This window comes from Rhipicephalus microplus, chromosome 5 (genome assembly GCF_043290135.1).
Source record: "Rhipicephalus microplus isolate Deutch F79 chromosome 5, USDA_Rmic, whole genome shotgun sequence".
NCBI classification, from domain to species: Eukaryota; Metazoa; Arthropoda; class Arachnida; order Ixodida; family Ixodidae; genus Rhipicephalus; species Rhipicephalus microplus.
In genome coordinates, this window is record NC_134704.1 from 124,223,951 (window position 1) to 124,244,739 (window position 20,789).

The 20,789-nt window shown below is 45.5% G+C and overlaps 1 protein-coding gene across 3 annotated transcripts in view; it reads right to left on the reverse strand.

The window, feature by feature from the left end:
• The window catches only part of LOC142817928 (NADP-dependent malic enzyme-like), a 141,152-nt gene that overhangs the window by 19,066 nt on the left and 101,297 nt on the right, over nucleotides 1–20,789 (reverse strand). For all 3 annotated transcript variants that reach the window (XM_075895904.1, XM_075895905.1, XM_075895906.1), the window contains 4 exons: nucleotides 12,664–12,822; nucleotides 9,644–9,844; nucleotides 5,514–5,675; nucleotides 4,241–4,344 (listed from right to left, as the gene is read on the reverse strand). In XM_075895904.1, coding sequence (XP_075752019.1) covers nucleotides 4,241–4,344; nucleotides 5,514–5,675; nucleotides 9,644–9,844; nucleotides 12,664–12,822 — 626 coding nt within the window. The remainder of the gene's footprint in view (nucleotides 1–4,240; nucleotides 4,345–5,513; nucleotides 5,676–9,643; nucleotides 9,845–12,663; nucleotides 12,823–20,789) is intronic.

Genomic DNA, 20,789 nt, shown 5'->3' on the forward strand with positions numbered 1-20,789 from the left:
AACGATTGAGAGGATCATCCGCTATAGGAGAACAACGCATGGAAATTCGCGCGAGACACTTCTATTTGTGTTTGCAGACGCATTTCTTCTACATCAGCCGGCGTTGGGTTCCTTGCAAACTATAGGGTATGCGGTGATTTTGGGGCGTTAAAACACACATATCAATCAATCGCAAACTATACGGAGCTGCCACCAATATCTGTAACTCACACAGGGTTCGCTGAAAGATCATTTCTAACCCAATCACCTGCAGATTATCCTTTTGGAGGTGAAGTAATTACATTACTGCCATTCGTGCAATTTTTCAAACACACCACTGCGTTCTTTGTTCATTACTTTACAGTATAGTTAATTATGCCTGATAATGCGCTGCAGTACGTTCCTCGCATGACAGTCAGTCGACTGAGGAGCCGCTTTTCTTTGCACAGTGTGCGCAGAAAGCGGACGCTATAACGTCCATTTTCCGCGGGAAGGCACTTCAAAGCGCCGTTCCGCTCCTTTTAGCAGCGCACATTAGCAGCCGCGCAGCACGCGCCCCATTAATGTGCGTTGCCATGTAAAGCACCTCACGAAGCGAATCGCAGAAAAAAGAAAAATAAGAATAGCCGACATCGCCTCTAAATACGCATAAGAAAACAGAAAAGAAAGAAAACAATGGTCCGAGTGTGATACAGTGTAGCGCAACGACGACGGTGTCATGTATAGGCACTCAGCCATGCTATCTACACAGATAAGGCTTGCTGTACCGGCCGTTAGTATTTTTCCTTGTTTTTTTTTTTTTGCAAATGTCAGCTTGCAATAATTGTTTCTAGCCTGCCCTGTAATATCTTACTATCCCACTGTTAGAAAGGAGCAGTGCCGGTGATTCAGTTTCGCAAAGAATAAACACGTGCATACCCACCATTTTCACAACGCTGCTACCGCTGTGGCAATGTCACCCAAGCTTTCCACTACGTGCAACTTCTGCGAATTTGATTTGCGAATTTAAAGAAGTGTCTCCCCCTTTGTTACTCCTTTTACGTTCAGTACTGTATAATGCCATCTCTGTAAATGCTCTCTTACAGCACTGCGGTATGTACAAACAAAGTATAATCAGCTCTAAACATTCCCTCTTTACGGAGCGAATTCATGACGATATGTTTTATCTTTGAATTCAAACATAGCACAATACGTCAGCGTTCTTTTTTTCATCCTGTTTAATTAAAATAACTCACACTTTTTAAATCATTCAGCATAATGTTTTAGCCAGCTCACCGCCGTTATAATTAATATCTAAGGTTCTAACAACCTTTGTACCAATAATATTTCTTACCTAGTTCAGTGGTCAAGTTAGGATCACTGAACTAAAAAGATGCATGTTCTCCTTTGTCAATCGTCATCAACCAGTCTACTTACACAGATATATATATATATATATATATATATATATATATATATATATATATATATATATATATATATATATATATATATATATATATATATATATATATATATATATATATATATATATATATATATATATATATATATATATGCGTGTGTGTTTGATAATTATTCTGTCTTTGCACTTGCATTTTTTATGCATGCACCACATATATTTGTGATTCGTGCAACTCCTCCTCCGATGAGTCGGGTGCTCAGTTCAGTGATGACGAGTTCGAGGAATGTGCGGCCTGTCAATGGTGGCTTTGTTCACGAGGGTCGACTGGTTGAGCTGGATTGTGGACACCTTTCTAGCGAACCTGCTCGCGCTGCTTCATGCTGAGCTCATTCCCCAAGAAGGCTGTGTTATTATGACAAAACAAAGAGTGCTTCCTCATCGTGTGATTTTGTGTGTTGGGTTTAACGTCGCCGAGTGACCCAGGCTAGGAAGAACACTGCACTGTACTGCTCCCTAATAATTACCTTATTTATGTTTTGTTGTGAAGTGCAAACGTTCGGAATGGTCACATGACCTCTGTAAAAACTTGGTTTAAAAAAGGAAAAAAAAAAGAAGATGTCGGAACCCACCACGACATCGGCCAGAGTTGCTCTTCTGTAAATAAAGTTTGCGTTTTTTAAACCACAAAAGTCGTCATCCGTTTGGAATATTGGTCCATCGCACGCAATGAGTATTGCCCCTGGATGTATGTATGCATGGAACAAATCTCCAACTTTTTGAACCAGTACAATTTTTGGTCACTGAATTACCCTATACCATAAAGATTTTCTCCACCGAGAAAAACAGGCCATATCCAGGTTTTTATATAAAAAAACGATTGACGCATAAATTAAAATTTAGAGTTTCTGCCGAATAACAGCCTAGCTGAAACTCTCTTTTGAACGATAAAAAAGGAACTCTTACTTGCGGGAAGGAGGATGGGTTGGAATTATACTGAAGAAATAAATCGCGCATAACAATTCACAAAAATGTCGCATATATTAAGACAGTAAACGGGCGAATACCAAGTCTAGGAAATGTTTTATACGTTTGTGTGCCAAAATCACTATTCCGAGCTACACAAATTTGCTTTCTTCCCTTTTCCCTGAATAACATATCATTCGTTACTCGCACGAAGTGCGTCGGGATACCGCACAGTGCAGTGGAAGGTCGATTCCGCACTGTTTTGCTAAAACTGAACAGGTTTCTCTGCCAGCGGCCCGCTATAATCAATAACCTGCTGAGTGTTTAAAGAGCGGCACAGAAAAGTGGATCATCGGGGCAATGACGAAAACAAAAGTTGAAGGTGAGCACCTGTCGTTAACCCAGCCTCATTGGAGCTGCTGTGCTACCTAATCAATGAATTAACGTCATCTTACACGCAGTACTCGCTCACATCAACGAGGTAAACCGACAATGCGGTATAATCGCGACAAAATCGCCATGCTGGTCAAACCTCGGTGCCAGCTCAGCAGGTTCCGGCCCTCACAAGGGAACACGGTATGCTACAAATGAATAGATACGTGCAGTTCACTTCCGCGTGCAAGTAAGTTGAAGTTACTGAAAAAAAAACAAGATTTCGAATTGAACTCGCAAAAATTATAAAAAAAATGGCACCACGTGGATTCGAACCCATGCACTTCAAAACTACGGCGAACTCTCCGGAGCGACGCGTCAGGCCACTCGGCTACGAAACCGCGCGGAGCAACACCTCGTGTTTTTTTTACGGACTACTTGCCTAGCCTTCACAGCGTTGCACCTGATGTATGAAACGGAGTATAGTTGTGCAATTTCATAGTATTTCTTTTAAATATTCCTTTTTATATATTTGCTCGGGTCAGACATTATTGATGCACATGCTACATATTTTGTTCCTTTGCTTTCACCTCATTGCATACAGTTTCATGTAATGAATCCGCTACTAGGTTATCTGGCAAGAATCCAGGTGCGTCATCAACATATCTTGTACAACTTAGGTTTTGCGATATTTTCTTTTTTACCGAGCTGCCGACGCATGGCAACATCTTGGAGGACCCGTCACCCATCGATCCCAGTTACAAAACGATCCTGCAATATTAAAGAGATTTACGGAGACATTACACAGCACCACACAAGAACCTTTCAGCCATGGATTCTGCGACGTTACACTGACTCAAACTAACACATACATAAAGATCCACAGATTGCATACGTGCTACCTCACAGCATACAGAGACATACGCCCGTGGTGTAGAAGCACACACGCTCTACCACATCGCGTGGAAATGTACGGCACGCGCAGAAGAACAGGAAGGGCACTTTCACGCGCTTTCCGCACAGCCGCAACGCGCAGGCCGGCACTCCTACCGCACGCAAGCGGGGGACAAATAAGCCAATCGGCGACGCTGCGGAGGGTGAAAGAGCGTCGCCAATTGGCTTATTTGTCCCCCACTTGCGTGCGGTAGGAGTCCCGGCACGTGCGTTGCGGCTGTGCGGGAAGCGCGTGGAACGGCCCGAATAGGACAGCAGAGAGAGGTGGTACGCAATGCTGTCCAGCCCGGCCCTTGAGGACCAGCGGAGGTTAGTCAGGAGAGCTGAAAAAATGACGAAAGCCAGAGGGGTCCGACCACGCGGCATTGCCCTGTTTTAGCAGCAACGAAGTCTTTCCCGCAAATAAAGATTTTGTTTCATTTTTGTTTTCGAATTCTTACCTAGGACCAACACAAACTAGGAGAGCATGGTGACGCGTTATAAAAGACAGCACGTGGCTTAAAGAAACCGGAGTTTAGAAAGTATATACGTTTCGTACGACAAGCGGATGCACAGGTGTATACGCACCTCTTGACGGCCGCCTGCATGAACTCGTCCACGAAGTCGTCGTACTGGGCGCCGCGGATTCTCTTCTGACGCAGACCGATGTAGTACGGGTCGGCCAGCAGAATCTGCGACACACGTGCCAACGGTGTCCGACTCAAACTAATAGCTGCAACATTATGATACTTTCGCAGCGCTGATTTACCGTATACGTGTATAAGTACAGCGACGCCGTACACTGTCGTGGTTGGAAACTAGCGGAATCACTCTGCAAGACCTGGATTTGCCGCTCTCATCGTCACATTACTGTGTATACCATTCACGCTTGGTGTTGGTTGTTAGTCGGTGTTTATGGCGTCATCACTTCCTTATCGGGTCCGTGTTTGCACGCCCTGTATATTTTTGAATGAATACGTACCAACTATATCAGCTCTCTGTTCTAATAGTACTAACTCGCCCAGCCGTCTTAAGTTTTTGCTACAAACGACTGCAAGCGATAGCGTTCAAATCTTTTCTACGTCGATTCAAGGAATGTTCAAAATGGCACTTCTTTAGCGAATCTGTCAAAGGGGGATTGCCCGGATGCCTCCGCCCGGCGGTAACGGGCCGAAGCGGCACCTCGACCACACGGAACCCAGCCGTTTTCAGTCACTACCCTCATACCAAAGACGTTCTTATCCTGATACGAGTCAGTCAATCAAGGATTCCCAGCCTCCAACATTGAGTAGCTAACTCTGGACTTTTTTAGGCGCCACCGGGTATCACTTGGCCGCACGCACTTCAATTTATAGCTCGGCAGCAAAGGCATGTATTGCTTGCATCACGATTCCCTTTAGCTGCGAAGCATGAATCATCGAGGGGTAGGTCAGGCACGACATTTAACGGATTTGTTCGCAACGCTGTTAAGGATTGTTTCGAATCATGGGCAGTCTGGAATTTCATCTCACGAACAACTTCGAGGTGTATAGGGGCTCGTCTTGTGAACATGAGGCCCATGATTATCGTAAGTGTAATAATGCTGCGTTCACATTTATTCACTTATTTATTTGCTATTCAATTCGCTGATTGCTGTTTCTAGCTTCTATACTTATTCCCCACTTCCCATAAAAGGTATGCAGGCATCTCGCAGTAGCCGTTGTCAGCCTGCTACTTCTCTTCTTGTACTTTTTTCATGTGCATATCTATTTGTATGTGTAATCATGCCCAATGGTAATTAGTGTACACGTACACATAGGAGCAGGCACGACGATCAATGACTAGAAAAAAAGAAAGCAGCATCCGGCCAATCAGCCCGTACCTCGTTATTTGTGCCAAGGTCTAGCATGACGGGAAGGGTCCGCTCGGGATGGATGCCGGCCAGCGCCGTGTACAGCGCCAGCTTTCCGACGGGGATGCCCATGCCGTTGGCTCCCAGGTCGCCGAGACCCAGGATACGCTCACCGTCCGTCACCACGATAGCCTGTGAAGCAGCGAGGATACATAAATGGCTCCGCTACAGCAAGATAGTTTTACATCACAGTGTTGAACATGGATTACGAAAAAAAAGAAAGAAAAGGGTATTACGTCACACGAGTGTAGCCCACCGGGTCGGCTCAGCACGCGACCAAAACGTCAGAGCACGCGTTAAGTTTTAGGGGCGAAGCTCCTTTAAGTGGCACCCGTTCGTCCCTCGTAGTCGTAGTAGTAGTGTGTAACCAGTCTTACGCTTTCGCCTGCAAGTTGGTGCCGCTGGGAGATTTCTCCTGTGCGTTGTTCAACAATAATAAATTCGTAGCGTGCGCATTAACTAAAAGCCGCATTCTCCTGTCTCTCATTCCCCATTAGCAGCCATTGGCATGTACATTGAGCACTATCTGATAAAAGAGGTTCGCTACGTTATACTCGCTGGGCGTAACCTCCTTGGTTTTAGAAAGGCGTTGGGCCGCAGTGTCATCAATACAGTGAACTAGTATATACAATAAACTCGAGGTCGTTAAAGGTGGGAAGTAGACACGAAGCGCAAGCCGTAAGAAAGTTTGCGTGTGCCTCCTCTCGTTCAGTCCATGGAATGTCCGCTGGATGGCGGTGCTTCTATATGAGGAATATGTGATGAAAAGATGCGAGATGGTGGTACTTGGCGTGTTGACTAGATGGACGAACGGACTCACGGACAGATGCATGAACGGACGCACGAATGGCTGCACGGACGGATGGACGCATGGACGAAAGCAGGGGCGGATGCATGGACGAATGCAGGGACGGACGCTCGGATGGACGTGCGGACGCACGAACAGACGCACGCACGGACGGGAGGATGGACGCACGGACGGTCACACAGACGGACGCATGGACGGACGGAAGCAAGCAGCGATCTCGACAGGTGCACGGGAAAAACGGTCAGCGTCGGTGTGTCTCTGGCCAGACTCGTGAACCATCGTTATATCGAATTCCTGTAACCGAAGGCTCCATCTTACGAGACGGGCAGAAGGATCTTTCAGATTCGCTAGCCAGCAGAGAGAGTGGTTCTCACTAACAATTAGGGGGCGTCCGTACAAGTAGTGCCTGAATTTCGTTATAGTCCATACAACCGCCAGACATTCTTATTCAGTCGTTGAGTAATTCTTCTCCACAGATGACAACGTGCGGCTAGCGAAGGCGATGACGCGTTCCACGCCATCTTGATATTGCACGAGAATAGCTCCGAGGCCAAGGTTACTCGCGTCAGTGCGGACTTCTGTGTCTGCTTCAGTGTCGAAGTGAACAAGGATCGGCGGCGTTTGTAGGCGTTGTTGAGGGTCGCTGAAAGCATCGGATTGTTTGGGACCCCAGACGAAGGCGACGTCGTCCTTGACGAGTTGGTGTAGAGGGTCGGCGATTGTCAAAAAATTCGGTACGAAGCAGCGGTAATAAGCACAAAGGCCCAGAAAGCGGCATACATCATGCTTTGTTCTCGGTATCGGGAAGAAAGCAACTGCCATAGCCTTCTCAGTGCCGGGGCGAACACCACTGCTGCTGACAATGTGGCCAAGGAATTTGAGTTCTTTATATCCAAAATAATAATTTCCCGGTTTCAGAGAGAGTCCGGCAGTGCGAATAGCCGAAGAACCACTTCAAGCCACTCAATGTGCTGTTCAAAAGTCGTAGAAAAAACGACTACGTCGTCTAAATACACTAAACAAGAGTGCCACTTCAGGTCACATAAAACTGTGTTCATTATTCGTTTGAATGTGGATGGAGCGGAGCACAGTCCAGAAGGGAGAACTTTAAATTTATAGAGACCGTCAGGTGTAAGAAATGCTGTTTTTTCTCGGCCCCGTTCATCTTTTTCCAATCTGCCAATATCCGCTACGGAGATCCATGGAAGAGAAGTAACGGGCGTGTCACAGGCGATCCAAGGAGTCATCGATATCAGGAAGAGAATATACGTCTTTTTCCGTTATCTTGTTAAGTTTGCGGTAGTCCACGCAGAATTATAGTGAACGATCTTTCTTTTTAACCAGAACAACTGGTGACGTCCAAGGACTAGTCGATGGTTCAATTACGTCGTCGTCGAGCATTTCTTTCACTTGATGACGGATGGCATCCTGCTCCTTCTGCGACACGCGGCAAGCATGTTGACGCACGGGTTGGACTTTGGGCTCAGTGATAATTCTGTGCTTCATTAGAGGGGTCTGCCAGGCTTTCGACGTAGTGGAAAAACAGTCACTAAAGGGTGAGAGGAGACTGAGGAGCGTTGCCCTTTTAGGTTCTTCCAACTGGCGATTGACGTTGAGTCGACTAGTCACGTCAGTATCGCAGCTGTTCTCAGTCAATATCGTCGTAATCAAAGGGAAGGCGTCCAAATCATACAATGCCTCCAAGTAAGCCATGGTTGTGCGTTTCGCGAAATGCCTGTATTCCCTACTTAACTTCGTAACGAAAAGCGTAGTCTGACCATTTTGGAGTTGAACGAGACTTCGAGCAATGGCGACTTCGCGATCAAGCAATGACGTCAGGTTACTTTCGGCGATGCCCGTAATCGACGGCACCCGTGGACACTCAACAAGCACGAAGATACTACTGCGAGGTGGCAACGAGACGCAATCATCCACTACGCATAATGCCACGCCACGATGTTCATTATGAATGTCGGAATCTGGAGAAACACAGTTAGCAAAACTGACGAAGAAATCACGCAGATGAATTATCGTTCCACACTCTTGCAGAAAATCCATGCCCAAAATGACCAGCCGAGAACAATTGGGCAGCACAAGGAATGACGCTACAAAAGCCGGCGCACAAATCTCAAGCCTGGCGGTGCACCTTCCTAAGAGGATACGAGGTGTCCTCCAGCGGTGATTAGTTGAAGGCCGTCCCACGTTGTCACACCTTGTGTAGACGGGTGGCCTATGAAGCACTCATCACCGAGTAATCCCCACTCGCAAGAGTTGGCCTGCATGCACCTCTTCTTCAACGTAAGCGTTCTCCGCGTCGCTTTCTTTACAAACGCAACGCATGTTTAAGCACAAATTTTAAATCGCACTCGCCATGGTAACTTGACGCGTAATGTGGCACGCTGCTAAACTCCAGGACGAGGACTCAATTCCCGCCCACCACGGCCGCATTTCGATTTGGACGAAATGCGACAACACCCAGGTACTTATATTTCGGTGCACGTTAAGTGAGCCCCAGATGAGCAAAATTGATGCTGGGTCCACCAACACACTGCGTGCCTCATCACTACATCGTGGTTTTTGCACAAAAAACCAGGACATGATCATTGGTAGAAATGCTCTCCTTCTTCTGGATTCAAACGACTTATTTTGTGGATAACTCATGACCACTTCCTTCTTGTGTAATGATCCATGGCTCATGTGCACTTTGAGCAATACCTGTGCGTTTTGTTTGTATCGCGTCCCAAACGTACAGTCGTCGCAAAGAGTCCTGCGAATGCGTCGAATTTCTCGACCTGTTTAGGCTATGCCACGGCCGGGCTAGAGGAGCGACACGCGCGCAGAGTGCGCGCGAGCCGCTCCTCTAGCCCGGCCGTGGCTATGCAAAGGTCAAAGTTAGGTCATAGTATAAAGGTTTTGTAATGTTAAATTGACTTATTCCACGTAACATAGCCCTCGGTGAGCCGTCTACTAAGACTGCGCTACCACAAGGCTACGGTTAAGTTGGAGTTGAAAATTGGACTTGCTTGCAAAGCCTTTTGAGTTATGCAGAACGTTAACGAAAAACGTGAAGAAAGTGGCAGAGGAGAAAACGCTAGGTTGTGTTGGTTTTAAGGAAAGCAACCTAGGACATACAGAAGCTTCTCAAACCACACAGTCTTTTCTTGGACGCCAGCGAATGCTTTGCATTTATTAACACCAGTGGCTATAGGTTCGGTTAAAAGCTTGGAACTAGCGCTATACTACAGAGAAACATTCTGCGTGACGTCGTCGTCGCCACGCTATCGATACTCACATCGACCTGCTTTTCGGGCCAGTTGCCGAGCACTTCGTACAGCTTGCCCGCGTCCTGCGCCGTCAGGAAGAGTCCCTTGGGGCGACGGTAGATGAGACTGTACTTGAGGCACGCCTCGCCCACTACGGGCGTGTACACCAGCGGCATCAGCTCCTCGGTGTACTCCTTCAGCGCGCGGAAGAAGAGCTTCTCGTTGTAGTCCTGCACAAATCACGTACAGTTAGCAGGCACCAACCATCAATCCTGCACGTCACCCTGTAGCCTTATGGGCACCTCATAGACACAGTCATCGGACAGTTTTCGAATCGGGGCTCCATAGCTCTTCGCATATGCACGCTTCCGGTCAAGCAGGAGTGAAGAATCGTCGAATAGGGCTTTCGGCGCATTGTACACTCCCGCTATTCTAAGTCTCTCTGGTCCTGGCCAAGGGCCGCCGCTCCATGTCTGCTTGACGCAAATCTTTTGGTGCACGCTGTGGGGCCCCGCTAAATTCGACAAACAGCGTCCGCAATGCGAAACCGAAACTCTGTTTGAGTCTCGCGCATGCGCAGTGGCGTCGACGCTATTTCTTTCAGGCCCCTCTACGAGTACGGGCCCTAATCAAAGACTCGCTATTATTCAATACGTTTAATTGTTACTCTAACTACCGCACTTCAACTACTGAGCACCGTTTGTCCGTATTGATTTCTTTCAATTTAGGAAGAATCATCACAATACAGCTAACAAAACTCTAGATAATTGCCCCCCCCCTTTTCTTTTTCCTTGGATCAATTGTCTGTCGGTGTCTTTAGTTGAGTATAATACAGAAAACTAGCCACTCACGCCATTGCCCTATTTTTTTTTCACTGCACGTTAAGTCATACGCAATGATACTTAAGAATAAATAAGTCAAGAGCATAACACGGGGGCATTATTTGTATGTTTTTAATTGTACAGTATAGTGATTACGACACAAATTGAAAGCAATTAAAGTGCATGAATAGTCAAGTTGTCGCAGGGGACCGAACCTAGAGCCTTCGGATCAGGTGTCCGATGCTCTACCATTCGAGCTAAAGCACCGGTCGGTTCCCCATCCACTTTGTTGGATATTTGATGTTACGAGTTATCGTGGCAGTGTTAACCAGCGCCCCATCCCTCGGAACCTGTGTCTATCCAACAAACCAGCCGCACGAACGATTACATTTGTATCGTACTGTATCTTAAGGAAACACGGAACTTCGAAGTGACGAGAAATCGTTGAAACACTGGAACTGCTGTTTCCACGAGCGGACTCATCTTCACCAAAGCAGCAGCTGGCTTGACGAAGACTGTAACCAGGCGCAATTGAGAAACTAAAAACTTGTTGGCATAACGTGGAATCGACTCGCGCAGGAGAGCACACATTGAAGATAGCTAGACAGAGGCTTCGTTTAGCTATAGACACTAATGCGGAAGAAGGATGACGATGACCACCGCCGGATGCCGAAACAAGCCCCTCTACCTTTATGGAAAAAGCAATCTTCTCCTCGTAAAGTACCGCAAAACGTTTTTTTTTTTTTACCGCTTAAACACAAAAAAATTGATTTAACGTTGAATGCCGGGCTTTCGTGAAGATGCTGCACCTTACATTTCGACGCCATCGCGGAACTACACTTCAAACGCATTTCTCACTAGCTCTTCGTAATTTGTGCCGACACAGTGGTCTGCATGACATTAACTTGAGCTACTGCAAAGAAGAGTGGCACTAAACTTGCTCTATGCAGTTCCGTATGCAATAAAATCACATTTGGCTGAATATATCGCGTACGTGCACTCAGTTTAAATTTTTGAGGACTGAAAGCAACTCTTGTTGAGCTTTCAAAGGCGCATTTTTTATGCAAATTGTGCACAACCGGGAAATGTGTGGCTGTATAGAGAGGACGCACCAGGACTTGCAAGAAACGCATTGCAGTTGCAGCAATATGTTGCAGAGAAGAAAATGCCAAGAAGTGAGTTTGTAGTGGAGTGTCTATAGCGGTGTCTAATCCATGACTTTTTTTTTTCGATTCTTGATTCCAATATTGATAACGACGCGGTGCCGACACCACGTCGTTACCAAATATGATTCAACTCAAGTTGAGCCCTCATCACCTTCCTCAAGACTTTTGCGCTATTTGAGCGCTTGTGAACTGAAGGAACATTAGTGCCTCCCCATTGAGGTCTACTGGACTCGTATTAGTGAGTGCTACGGACCACATTTTTTTCCGTACAGAGAATACACGCTTCGGCGAGTGCTTCACGCGCTTTCTAAGACGCGCCAATCCAACCCGTTGTCCTCCTCTCGATGACGATACCTCTCCGGCCCTTGGGAGCTTTCTTAGTCAGCTGCGCATGGTGCGTGGGGGCTTTTGAGTCCGTTGCGGGAAGCAGATCGAATGACCCTCACCTCTTTTTTTTTTCTTCTCTAATCTTACCCTCCTTATATCTTTTAATCCCCATACCCCATTTCTGTGCTGGCCTGTTCAGGTGTCCTTGTAAGGAGAGACAGTTACGGGTCGGCACTTTTCTCTTCTTTTCTTTTGTTATAACCACTTATATATAAGTTGAGGACGACGCAGCAAGCAATAGAAAGAAGAATTATAGATGTACTCTAAAGGGCAACCTAGGAGACAAGAAGAAAGCAGTGTTCATAAGAGGGGATACATGGGTGTCACGGACATCATAGTCAAAATCAACAAGAAGAAATGGTCATGGACAGGGCACGTAGCGCGAAGGCAAATTAACTACTAGTCATTAAGGGTCACATACTGGATTCCAAGAGAAGGCAAGCGCGTGAGGGGAGACAGAAAGTTAGGTGAGCAGACGAGACTAGGAAGTTTGCGGGTACTAAGTGGCGCCAGCAAGCACATGACCGGGTTGACTGGCGGAACACGGGAGAGGTCTTTGTCCTGCAGTGGGCGTAGTGAGGCTGATGATGATGACGATGATACAAAGCAGCAAGAAGCGGCGACGGTCATGCTGAGCCGTCTGCGTATACACTACGCGCGTATATGTATACTCACGTGCAGCTCCCGCAGATAGAGGTACTTTGCGAGCCCCGACTCGTACAGCTTAATATTGTCCATGACCGCCTGCAGCTCGGTCTCCACTGAGCGAACGGCCGGCGGGATCAGGCCGCGCAGGGACATGTTGTCGCGGTCCCGGGCGCTGAACGCCAGGTTCTGGGGAGGCAAAGAGAAAAGCAGAGGCGCCCTTTATAGAACAGCAACCAAATCACGTAACAAGTACAGAATAACTTTTATAAAAAAAGGTTGCCAGCCAAAATAGTTTATCTAGTTACAGTACCCTGTGGCTGCTGCACACGATTCGACGCGCAGAGAGAAAAAGAACGATAGAAAAATCAATAGGCGGTACGATACCTTCTGTATAATAAAAATATTTACAATATTTGATTAACACTGCATTTATAAGAAACGTCCATACTGATTATGTTTAGCACCCGGAGAAGGACAAGCCGCGGGTGGATAAGGCGTTGCTGATCTGAGGCAAGCCACTTGGACAGCCTACGTACGTGTATATAGGCAATCTGTTCAGCGACAAGCAATCTAGTTTCAAAACCACCGCCGATAAGCAGTCCCGCGTAGCTGCGAGCTCTGCAAATATTGGCAGGCACTGTGCCTCTGTAATGTATGAGGATGTGTGCTGCTCGTCAGGACATACGAGGCTAGGATGCGGCCCGTTGCGCCTGCTGATTTCTCTAGTGAGTCACCACATGGTTGTGCCCCTGCGACCATAGAGTTTCCTATCGATACACTAGAGGAAACTCTGGCGTTAGTGTCTGCGGAAGCTGCAACGCACATCGCTTCAGCGAGCATGGGAATGATGGGTAGTAACGAGATTTGCCTAATTTTCGTACATCTGGCTCCGGTTGGCTTTGTGTTGCTCGGAGCTGATTTGTCACAAAACAAAAAAACAGCAATTGTTCTGCAGTTCCACTTCTCCACCTTCACTTTTAAGGCTCACCAATTCAAATCAGGTCACGAAGTTCAAAGCTGTATGTTCTTTCATCCAAAAAACAAAAACACTGGAATAGACGAAGCCACAACTGCATTCGAAGCCCACGAGCATAGGCAAAGCCATGTACTATACCATCATTCCCATGGTCGCTGAACGATCTCAGCGCCAGAGTCTCCTTTTGTTATTTTTAGGAAACTACATGCCTGTGACAATTGACGGTTAGATTGCCACAGGCAAGTCAGTGGTCGGCTGCATGTGCCTGGCCTGTGCTTTAAAGGGGCCCTAACGCCCAATTTACGCTCACAATCTGTGTTATGTGGGTTGAATCCCGGATGTTCACAAACAAGCTGGCGAAGTTTCAGCGCATCTGGTTGAACGCCTTATATATAACGAATGTTTAGATAAAACGCGAATGGGCTGACTCGCAAGCACTCGTAAGCAGCGACGTAAGAAGCCGACTGCTTTGCGGGCGTCTATATTACAGCCAACAATTTTGTTTCGAGGTCAGGTGCAGGTTCAGCGCCTCGGCCATGCATACCAGAATGGATTTATGTCAGCTTTCTTCAGCTTGGCCTTCAGAATTTTAATAATTTGCGGCGGTTCAAACTTCGGTAGAAGAACACGGCTCCACTCCACGAAGCAGGTGACATCTCAAATGCCGTGGCAAAATGGCGGTCACCGGCAGTGGGCAGAATTTACAGCAGGCGACTTTTAGGGCTTATTTTGCAATTAATAAATATTGTTCCACTGTCTGTCATTAATATCCGTAAATACTCAATAGACCATCTACATTTTGGCAAGCAGCGTTACGGCTGGTTGACTCGCATCTAAAAACTACGCATTCTTTGTGCAGATTTTCAGCAAGTTTCCGTCGCAGCCTGTTCCCGTCGCTGCCGTAGCGGCCTGTTTCTTCTGGGCCAGCGTGGTTTTCGACAGGATTTAGTGCGCCGGCGCAGTCTGCTCTTCGAATCAGCGTTTTTATCGTTGAATTCATCGACGAGATCCGACGCCCGCATTTATCGTGCTGCCACGAGATCTGCTGTTACCGAGCAGCGCTTGGTGCTGCCCCTTCAGGCCTATATAAGGACGTCGCAAGTGCTTCGTCTTCATTTGGCAAGCAGCGTTACGGCTGGTTGACTCGCATCTAAAAACTACGCATTCTTTGTGCAGATTTTCAGCAAGTTTCCGTCGCAGCCTGTTCCCGTCGCTGCCGTAGCGGCCTGTTTCTTCTGGGCCAGCGTGGTTTTCGACAGGATTTAGTGCGCCGGCGCAGTCTGCTCTTCGAATCAGCGTTTTTATCGTTGAATTCATCGACGAGATCCGACGCCCGCATTTATCGTGCTGCCACGAGATCTGCTGTTACCGAGCAGCGCTTGGTGCTGCCCCTTCAGGCCTATATAAGGACGTCGCAAGTGCTTCGTCTTCATTTGGCAAGCAGCGTTACGGCTGGTTGACTCGCATCTAAAAACTACGCATTCTTTGTGCAGGTTTGTGGTATTCAAGTTGTCTTTTCTTATTTTTTTTTTTTAATTCTTAGCCGTGACTGCTGCTTTTGCCAAGTTGTTACATTGTATACTGCACTATGCCTACTAATACCGAGCTTGCTAAGCGAATAGACGCGCTCGAAAGTCTGTTCGATGGTAGGCTTGAACGTGTGGTTGCAGACCTTGTTTCTAAGTGTTCTAACAAGCTACATGAACTCGGCTTTGATCAAAGCGCAACTCTGGCGGAAAGTGTTCAGCACTTAAGTGATGTTTTTGATGACATGAGGGTGAGGCAGGACGAGCTGGTGACTGCGAACCGCGCACTCTCCGCAAAAAATGAGGCGTTGGAAAAAAAAGTTGCTGATCTAGAACAGTATTCTCGACTGAATAATGTTGAGATAAAGGGTGTTCCGGTCACGCAAAATGAAGATTGCCTTGCAATCGTGAAAACCATTGGCAATGCCATCGGCTGCTCTGTTTCTCCCTCTGACTTGGACGTTGTCCATCGTGTGGCCACAAAGTCTAAGGAGAAGAACATTATCGCTCGCTTTTGTTGCCGCGAGAAGAAAGGCGAGTTTGTTCGTAGGGCTCGCAAAGCCCGTCTACGTACTGGCCAAATTGGCTTTTCTGGTTCCACTGATGCTGCTGTGTTCGTTAATGACCACCTTACTGTCGAGAACAAACGCTTGTTTTCTAAGGCACTAGCTCTTAAGAAGGAGAAGAGCTGGCAGTTTTTATGGACGGACAACTGCCAGATTAAGGCTCGTCAGACTAGCAGCAGCAAAGTGTTCATCTTAAAGTCTGAGAACGACCTTCGGGTTTTCAACTAAGTCGCGTGTCATCGATTCTAGGGACAATTCTCTCTCTCTCTCTCTCTTTTTCTAATTTTTTTTTGTCCTTGACGAGTACTTGTCAATCATGTCCTTTTCTGCTGAAGAATTTATTTCGTTTCTATCTGACAATCAACGCTCTCTAGTTCATTTCAATGCACGTAGCTTGCGAAGGAATCACGACAACATTAATAGTTTCATTCACTCTACCAGACACTCTTTTTCATTTATATGTATATCAGAAACCTGGCTTTCCGATGTGGATGCTAATCTATATGGTTTTACGTCGTACAAATCTGAATACTGTCATCGTGCATCTGACAACTATGGTGGCTCAGCCATTTTCATTTCTTCTGGCATTAATTATATTCGCAGATTGGACCTTCATATTACCATCCCCTATTGCGAATCAGTTTGGATAGAAATTGAACAGCCACAGGTTACTCATAATCAAAAAAATTTAATACTCGCTTGCATCTATCGCTCACCTTCCTCCTCATTTATCCAGTTCTTATCGGCTCTTGAGACTGTCCTGAACACTCTATCAATGGAGAACAAAAATGTATTGTTGGTAGGCGATATCAACATTAACCTATTAGATTCTCATTCAAGAACTACAAGTGCCTATAATGATTGCCTTCTAGGGTACGGGTTAACGTGCCTCATCGATTCATACACTAGATCCAACCCACGTGGCTCTAACACTCTTTTGGATCATGCTTTTTGTAACTTTAATCCTAGAGTGTCCGGGGTGGTTGATGTCGATATTACCGATCATTATCCCATCTTCATCACATTTGATAGCCCTATAACTCAAATCAACACAATTTTTACTGCACTGCGATTTGACAAAGACAATTTCATCAGTGCAATTTCAAACTGTGACTGGTCCAAAGTTAGCTCGCAGGCTGATCCACAATCAGCGGTTGATACATTTTCTTCTTTATTCTCAGAAGCTGTTTCTTCTAGTACTCACACTATTGCTTATAACAAGAAATACCAAGAGCCTCAAAGCCCGTGGATGACATCTGCCTTATTAACCAGTCTCAGAAAGAAGGATAACCTCTATAGGAAAGTTAAGAGACAACCCTTTAATATCGCCTTGGCACTTCGCTATAAAAGTTACTGTAATACTCTTAACTCTTTGCTAAAACTTGCCAAGAAACGCTATTATAATGAGGAATTTATAAAGAACAAAAATAATCATAAAAAACAGTGGAAACTGCTCAATGAATTCTTGAATTCGCCTACAATTAACTCGCCCATAACGAAAATCACTCACCATAACGCTACTTATTGTCACTCTGACGACATTGCTAATGCGTTTTCTGAGTATTTTTGTTCGTCATCCAATTCCTCAAAAAATGTTCCTTCACCTAGTTTGCCGCGCTTACCTCACTCATTTTTTCTCTTTCCCTCTTCCTCTGACGAAATAGTATCAGCTATTCGTAATCTTAAAAATACTTCTCCCGGTCTGGATAACATTTGTGCACACCATTTAAAGATGGTGGCTCATATAATTTCTCAGCCCTTAACCCATATAATCAATCTCATTTTTTCTAAAGGTTCTTTTCCTGACTCATTAAAACGTGCAAAAATTATACCAATTTTCAAGAAAGGCGATAAAGATGATATTAAAAATTATAGGCCTATCTCTATTCTTCCATCATTAAGTAAACTAATTGAACAACTGTTTGTAAAGCGTCTTAGTTCTTACCTTTCGAAATTTAATGTTATAAAACCTTCCCAGTTTGGTTTTCGTCATGGAAGCTCCACTAACCTTGCTCTGCTTTCTTTGACAGACTTCATCAAACATTCCATTGATACTGGTAACTTCTCGGGTTCAGTCTTTTTGGATTTAACTAAAGCCTTTGACACGCTCAATCACTCCATTCTTTTCAATAAGTTAGATTCTTATGGTATTACTGGACCAGCTTTAAATTTTCTGAAAAGTTACCTGTTTAACCGAAAAAATGTGGTCTTTACAGGTGGCTCTTACTCTAACATTAAGATTACCAATCAAGGTGTTCCGCAGGGGTCCATTCTTGGCCCCCTCCTATTCATTATTTATATTAATGATCTCCCTGACGTCATTTGCTCTGCACATTGTGTTTTGTACGCTGACGACACCACAGTATCATGTAAGGCCAAAACAGTTCCATCTTTAATATCAAAACTAAACTCTGTACTCAGCGATGTAGTTTTATGGTGCAACAACAATGATCTAACGATAAACCCCTCTAAAACTCAGTTCATGGTTTTCAGGTCTGCTCATAAACATTTGTTAACTTCTGCTGCTATAACTATGGGTCCTAATACTATCCATGCTTGTGATACTGTTTCTTTTCTCGGTGTACGTTTAGACATAACCCTTAATTTTGGTCTACACTTATTAGACATAAAGAAAAAGACTGCTTTTGGTATTCGTGCATTGATTAAAGCTAGGCCATATTTTTCCACTAATGCATTACTATCGCTCTACTTCTCATTTATTCATAGTCATTTTAACTATGGCATAATTACCTGGGCCAACACCTATCACTCGTACATCTCATCTGTACAACATATACAGAACCAAGCAATCCGCATTATCACTTTCAGCCCTCGTCGTTCGAACGCTATTTCTTTGCTTAGACAATACAATATTCTGAGTATTAGTAGGTTATTTGAATTTCATTGTACTTGTTTGTTCTTTAATATAATTCACCGTCGGCTACCCTTCGACCTCATCAACTGTGACTTATTGATAAACACTAACCGCACTCGCTTCGCATTGGAGCGAAATTTATTACTACCCCGAGTTTGCACTAATTACGGCATAAAGTCTTTGTCATTCACAGCTATTTCATTATGGAACTCTATTCCACCAAATATAAAGTCTCTATCCAACTTGTATACATTCAAAAAAACTTTGAAATTATATCTTCTATCACTATAAATTATTCTATGTTGTCCTTTTTGCATTTTGACTTAGCGATTGTATTTGTTGAAGTTGTGATTATTACTATGTTTTATCGCTTCGTTATTTTTCTATAGTTGCTTTATAGCATTGTTTTGTTAATATTACATTGTCTTGCCATTTGCCCTTGCACTTGTTTACATGCTTTCTTCATCGTGGGTCCCCCTACAGTCTTCGGACTATGGGACCCTAGTCTGTAAAACGTCTTCTTCATTTTATGTATCGCCAGTCTGTTAATAATAATAAACTTCAATAATAATAAACTTTTATTTGTGGAATACTGCAGGCCAAAAAGGCCCAAGCAGGAGGGGCATAAACACAACCACAAGATCAGTACATGAGTGACACAGCTTGACTGAAATACATCTGTGTAAGAGAAGAGCGAGTAGAAAAGAAACATCTGAACAAAAAAAAAAAAAAACCAAGCGATATTGGGAGGGGGGGGTCAAGATTCACAGAATTAAACATTGGGTTCATCAAGATCGAAGGTTTGGAGGAAATCAGAAGGCAGGTTATTCCATTCTGTTACAGTTCTCGGAAAAAAGGAAAACCTAAATAAATCTGTCCGCGCAAAATACGGAGTTAAAGATCGGACATGAGAATGACGAGTTTGCCTGGTCGAAACTGGGGTAACGTAATGTGATGGGTCTAGCCCAAGTTTATTGTTAATTAGCGAGTCGAAGAATTTTAGACGGAGAAGCTGGCGCCACGATTGTAGCGTCTGGAATTCGTTATCTCGCATTAATTCAGTAACTGACGTACCACGACCATACTTCGAGTAAATAAAACGCTTCTATTTTAGCTGAAAATCGCGACTTAGTGGGTGACAATAGATGGCCATATTTCTGGCCAGGGTGCGACAGGCCGCGGCAGCGCTATAGATTACAGAATATTATTGTAGCAGGCTAGAGCTCCCGCTGCAGGTGTATAAGGATTCGGAGCCGGAGTACGACTTCGACGATAGCGTTTAGCTGCTCTTCCGCCAGTAGGGTCGTATAGGGGCGAGGCCGATGTGCCACCCACTGGCTATGCCCTTGAAGAAGTGAAATGTACGTCAAGATTAAAGTGAATCGACGCCGTGTCTACCACTGGACCTCGCTTTGCCGAGTGGTAGCGGTGGAAAGCCTATCGTTCTTGGAATTCCAGACAAACACCCCCTCCCCCTCATATTAGCCCGCCTATGCACGTTAATCAAGGGGAACAGAGATAATGTCGTAGATGCGTCTGTAGCTGCTTAACCAGCGTAAGACTAGAGCGCGTCTGTCAAAGAACCAGCATCGCACTCTTGGTAACAAAGCCAACATTAGAAAACAATGCAGGAAATCCCCCTGTTAATGTATAGCAACTGTGCCTCGTACGATATAGCAGACAGAGGACGACTCGGAAAACACCGTGCTGTTTCGCGTGCGTCCCATTCACCCATTCGCGCGTGCACGAGACTCGGAAGCCGCAAGACCGCGTGCGGTTATCTCGGCCACGCGCGTATTAACACCAGCGTCGACGCGAAAATAAGGGGCAGTCAGAAAAGAGCGCCTGCTTCGCATCGTGCGCACGTGCGGTTTAGAAAAAAAGAAAAACTAAGGAAAGAAAGAAGCATTCCCGCACGACATCCGGGGAGACACGGGCTTTACTTTTTTGTCCGGGTGCGCTGTGCGTAACGTGCACAGAAGAAAGAAACTAGGGCTGACGCGGGTCGCCCGCCTTCTTCGTTCAAGTTGCACGACATCGTCCACCAGGCACGGTGTGATAGTGGGTTGCAGTGCGTGCGCGCCTTCCCACTTTGTCGCAACAGAAGCGGGTCTCTTTTCTTCCTTCTCCTTTATTACTTCTAGAACTTTCGAACGTCTCCTTTTCTATCATGCACCATCTTTCGGCAGTTACGCAATATGTAAAGACCG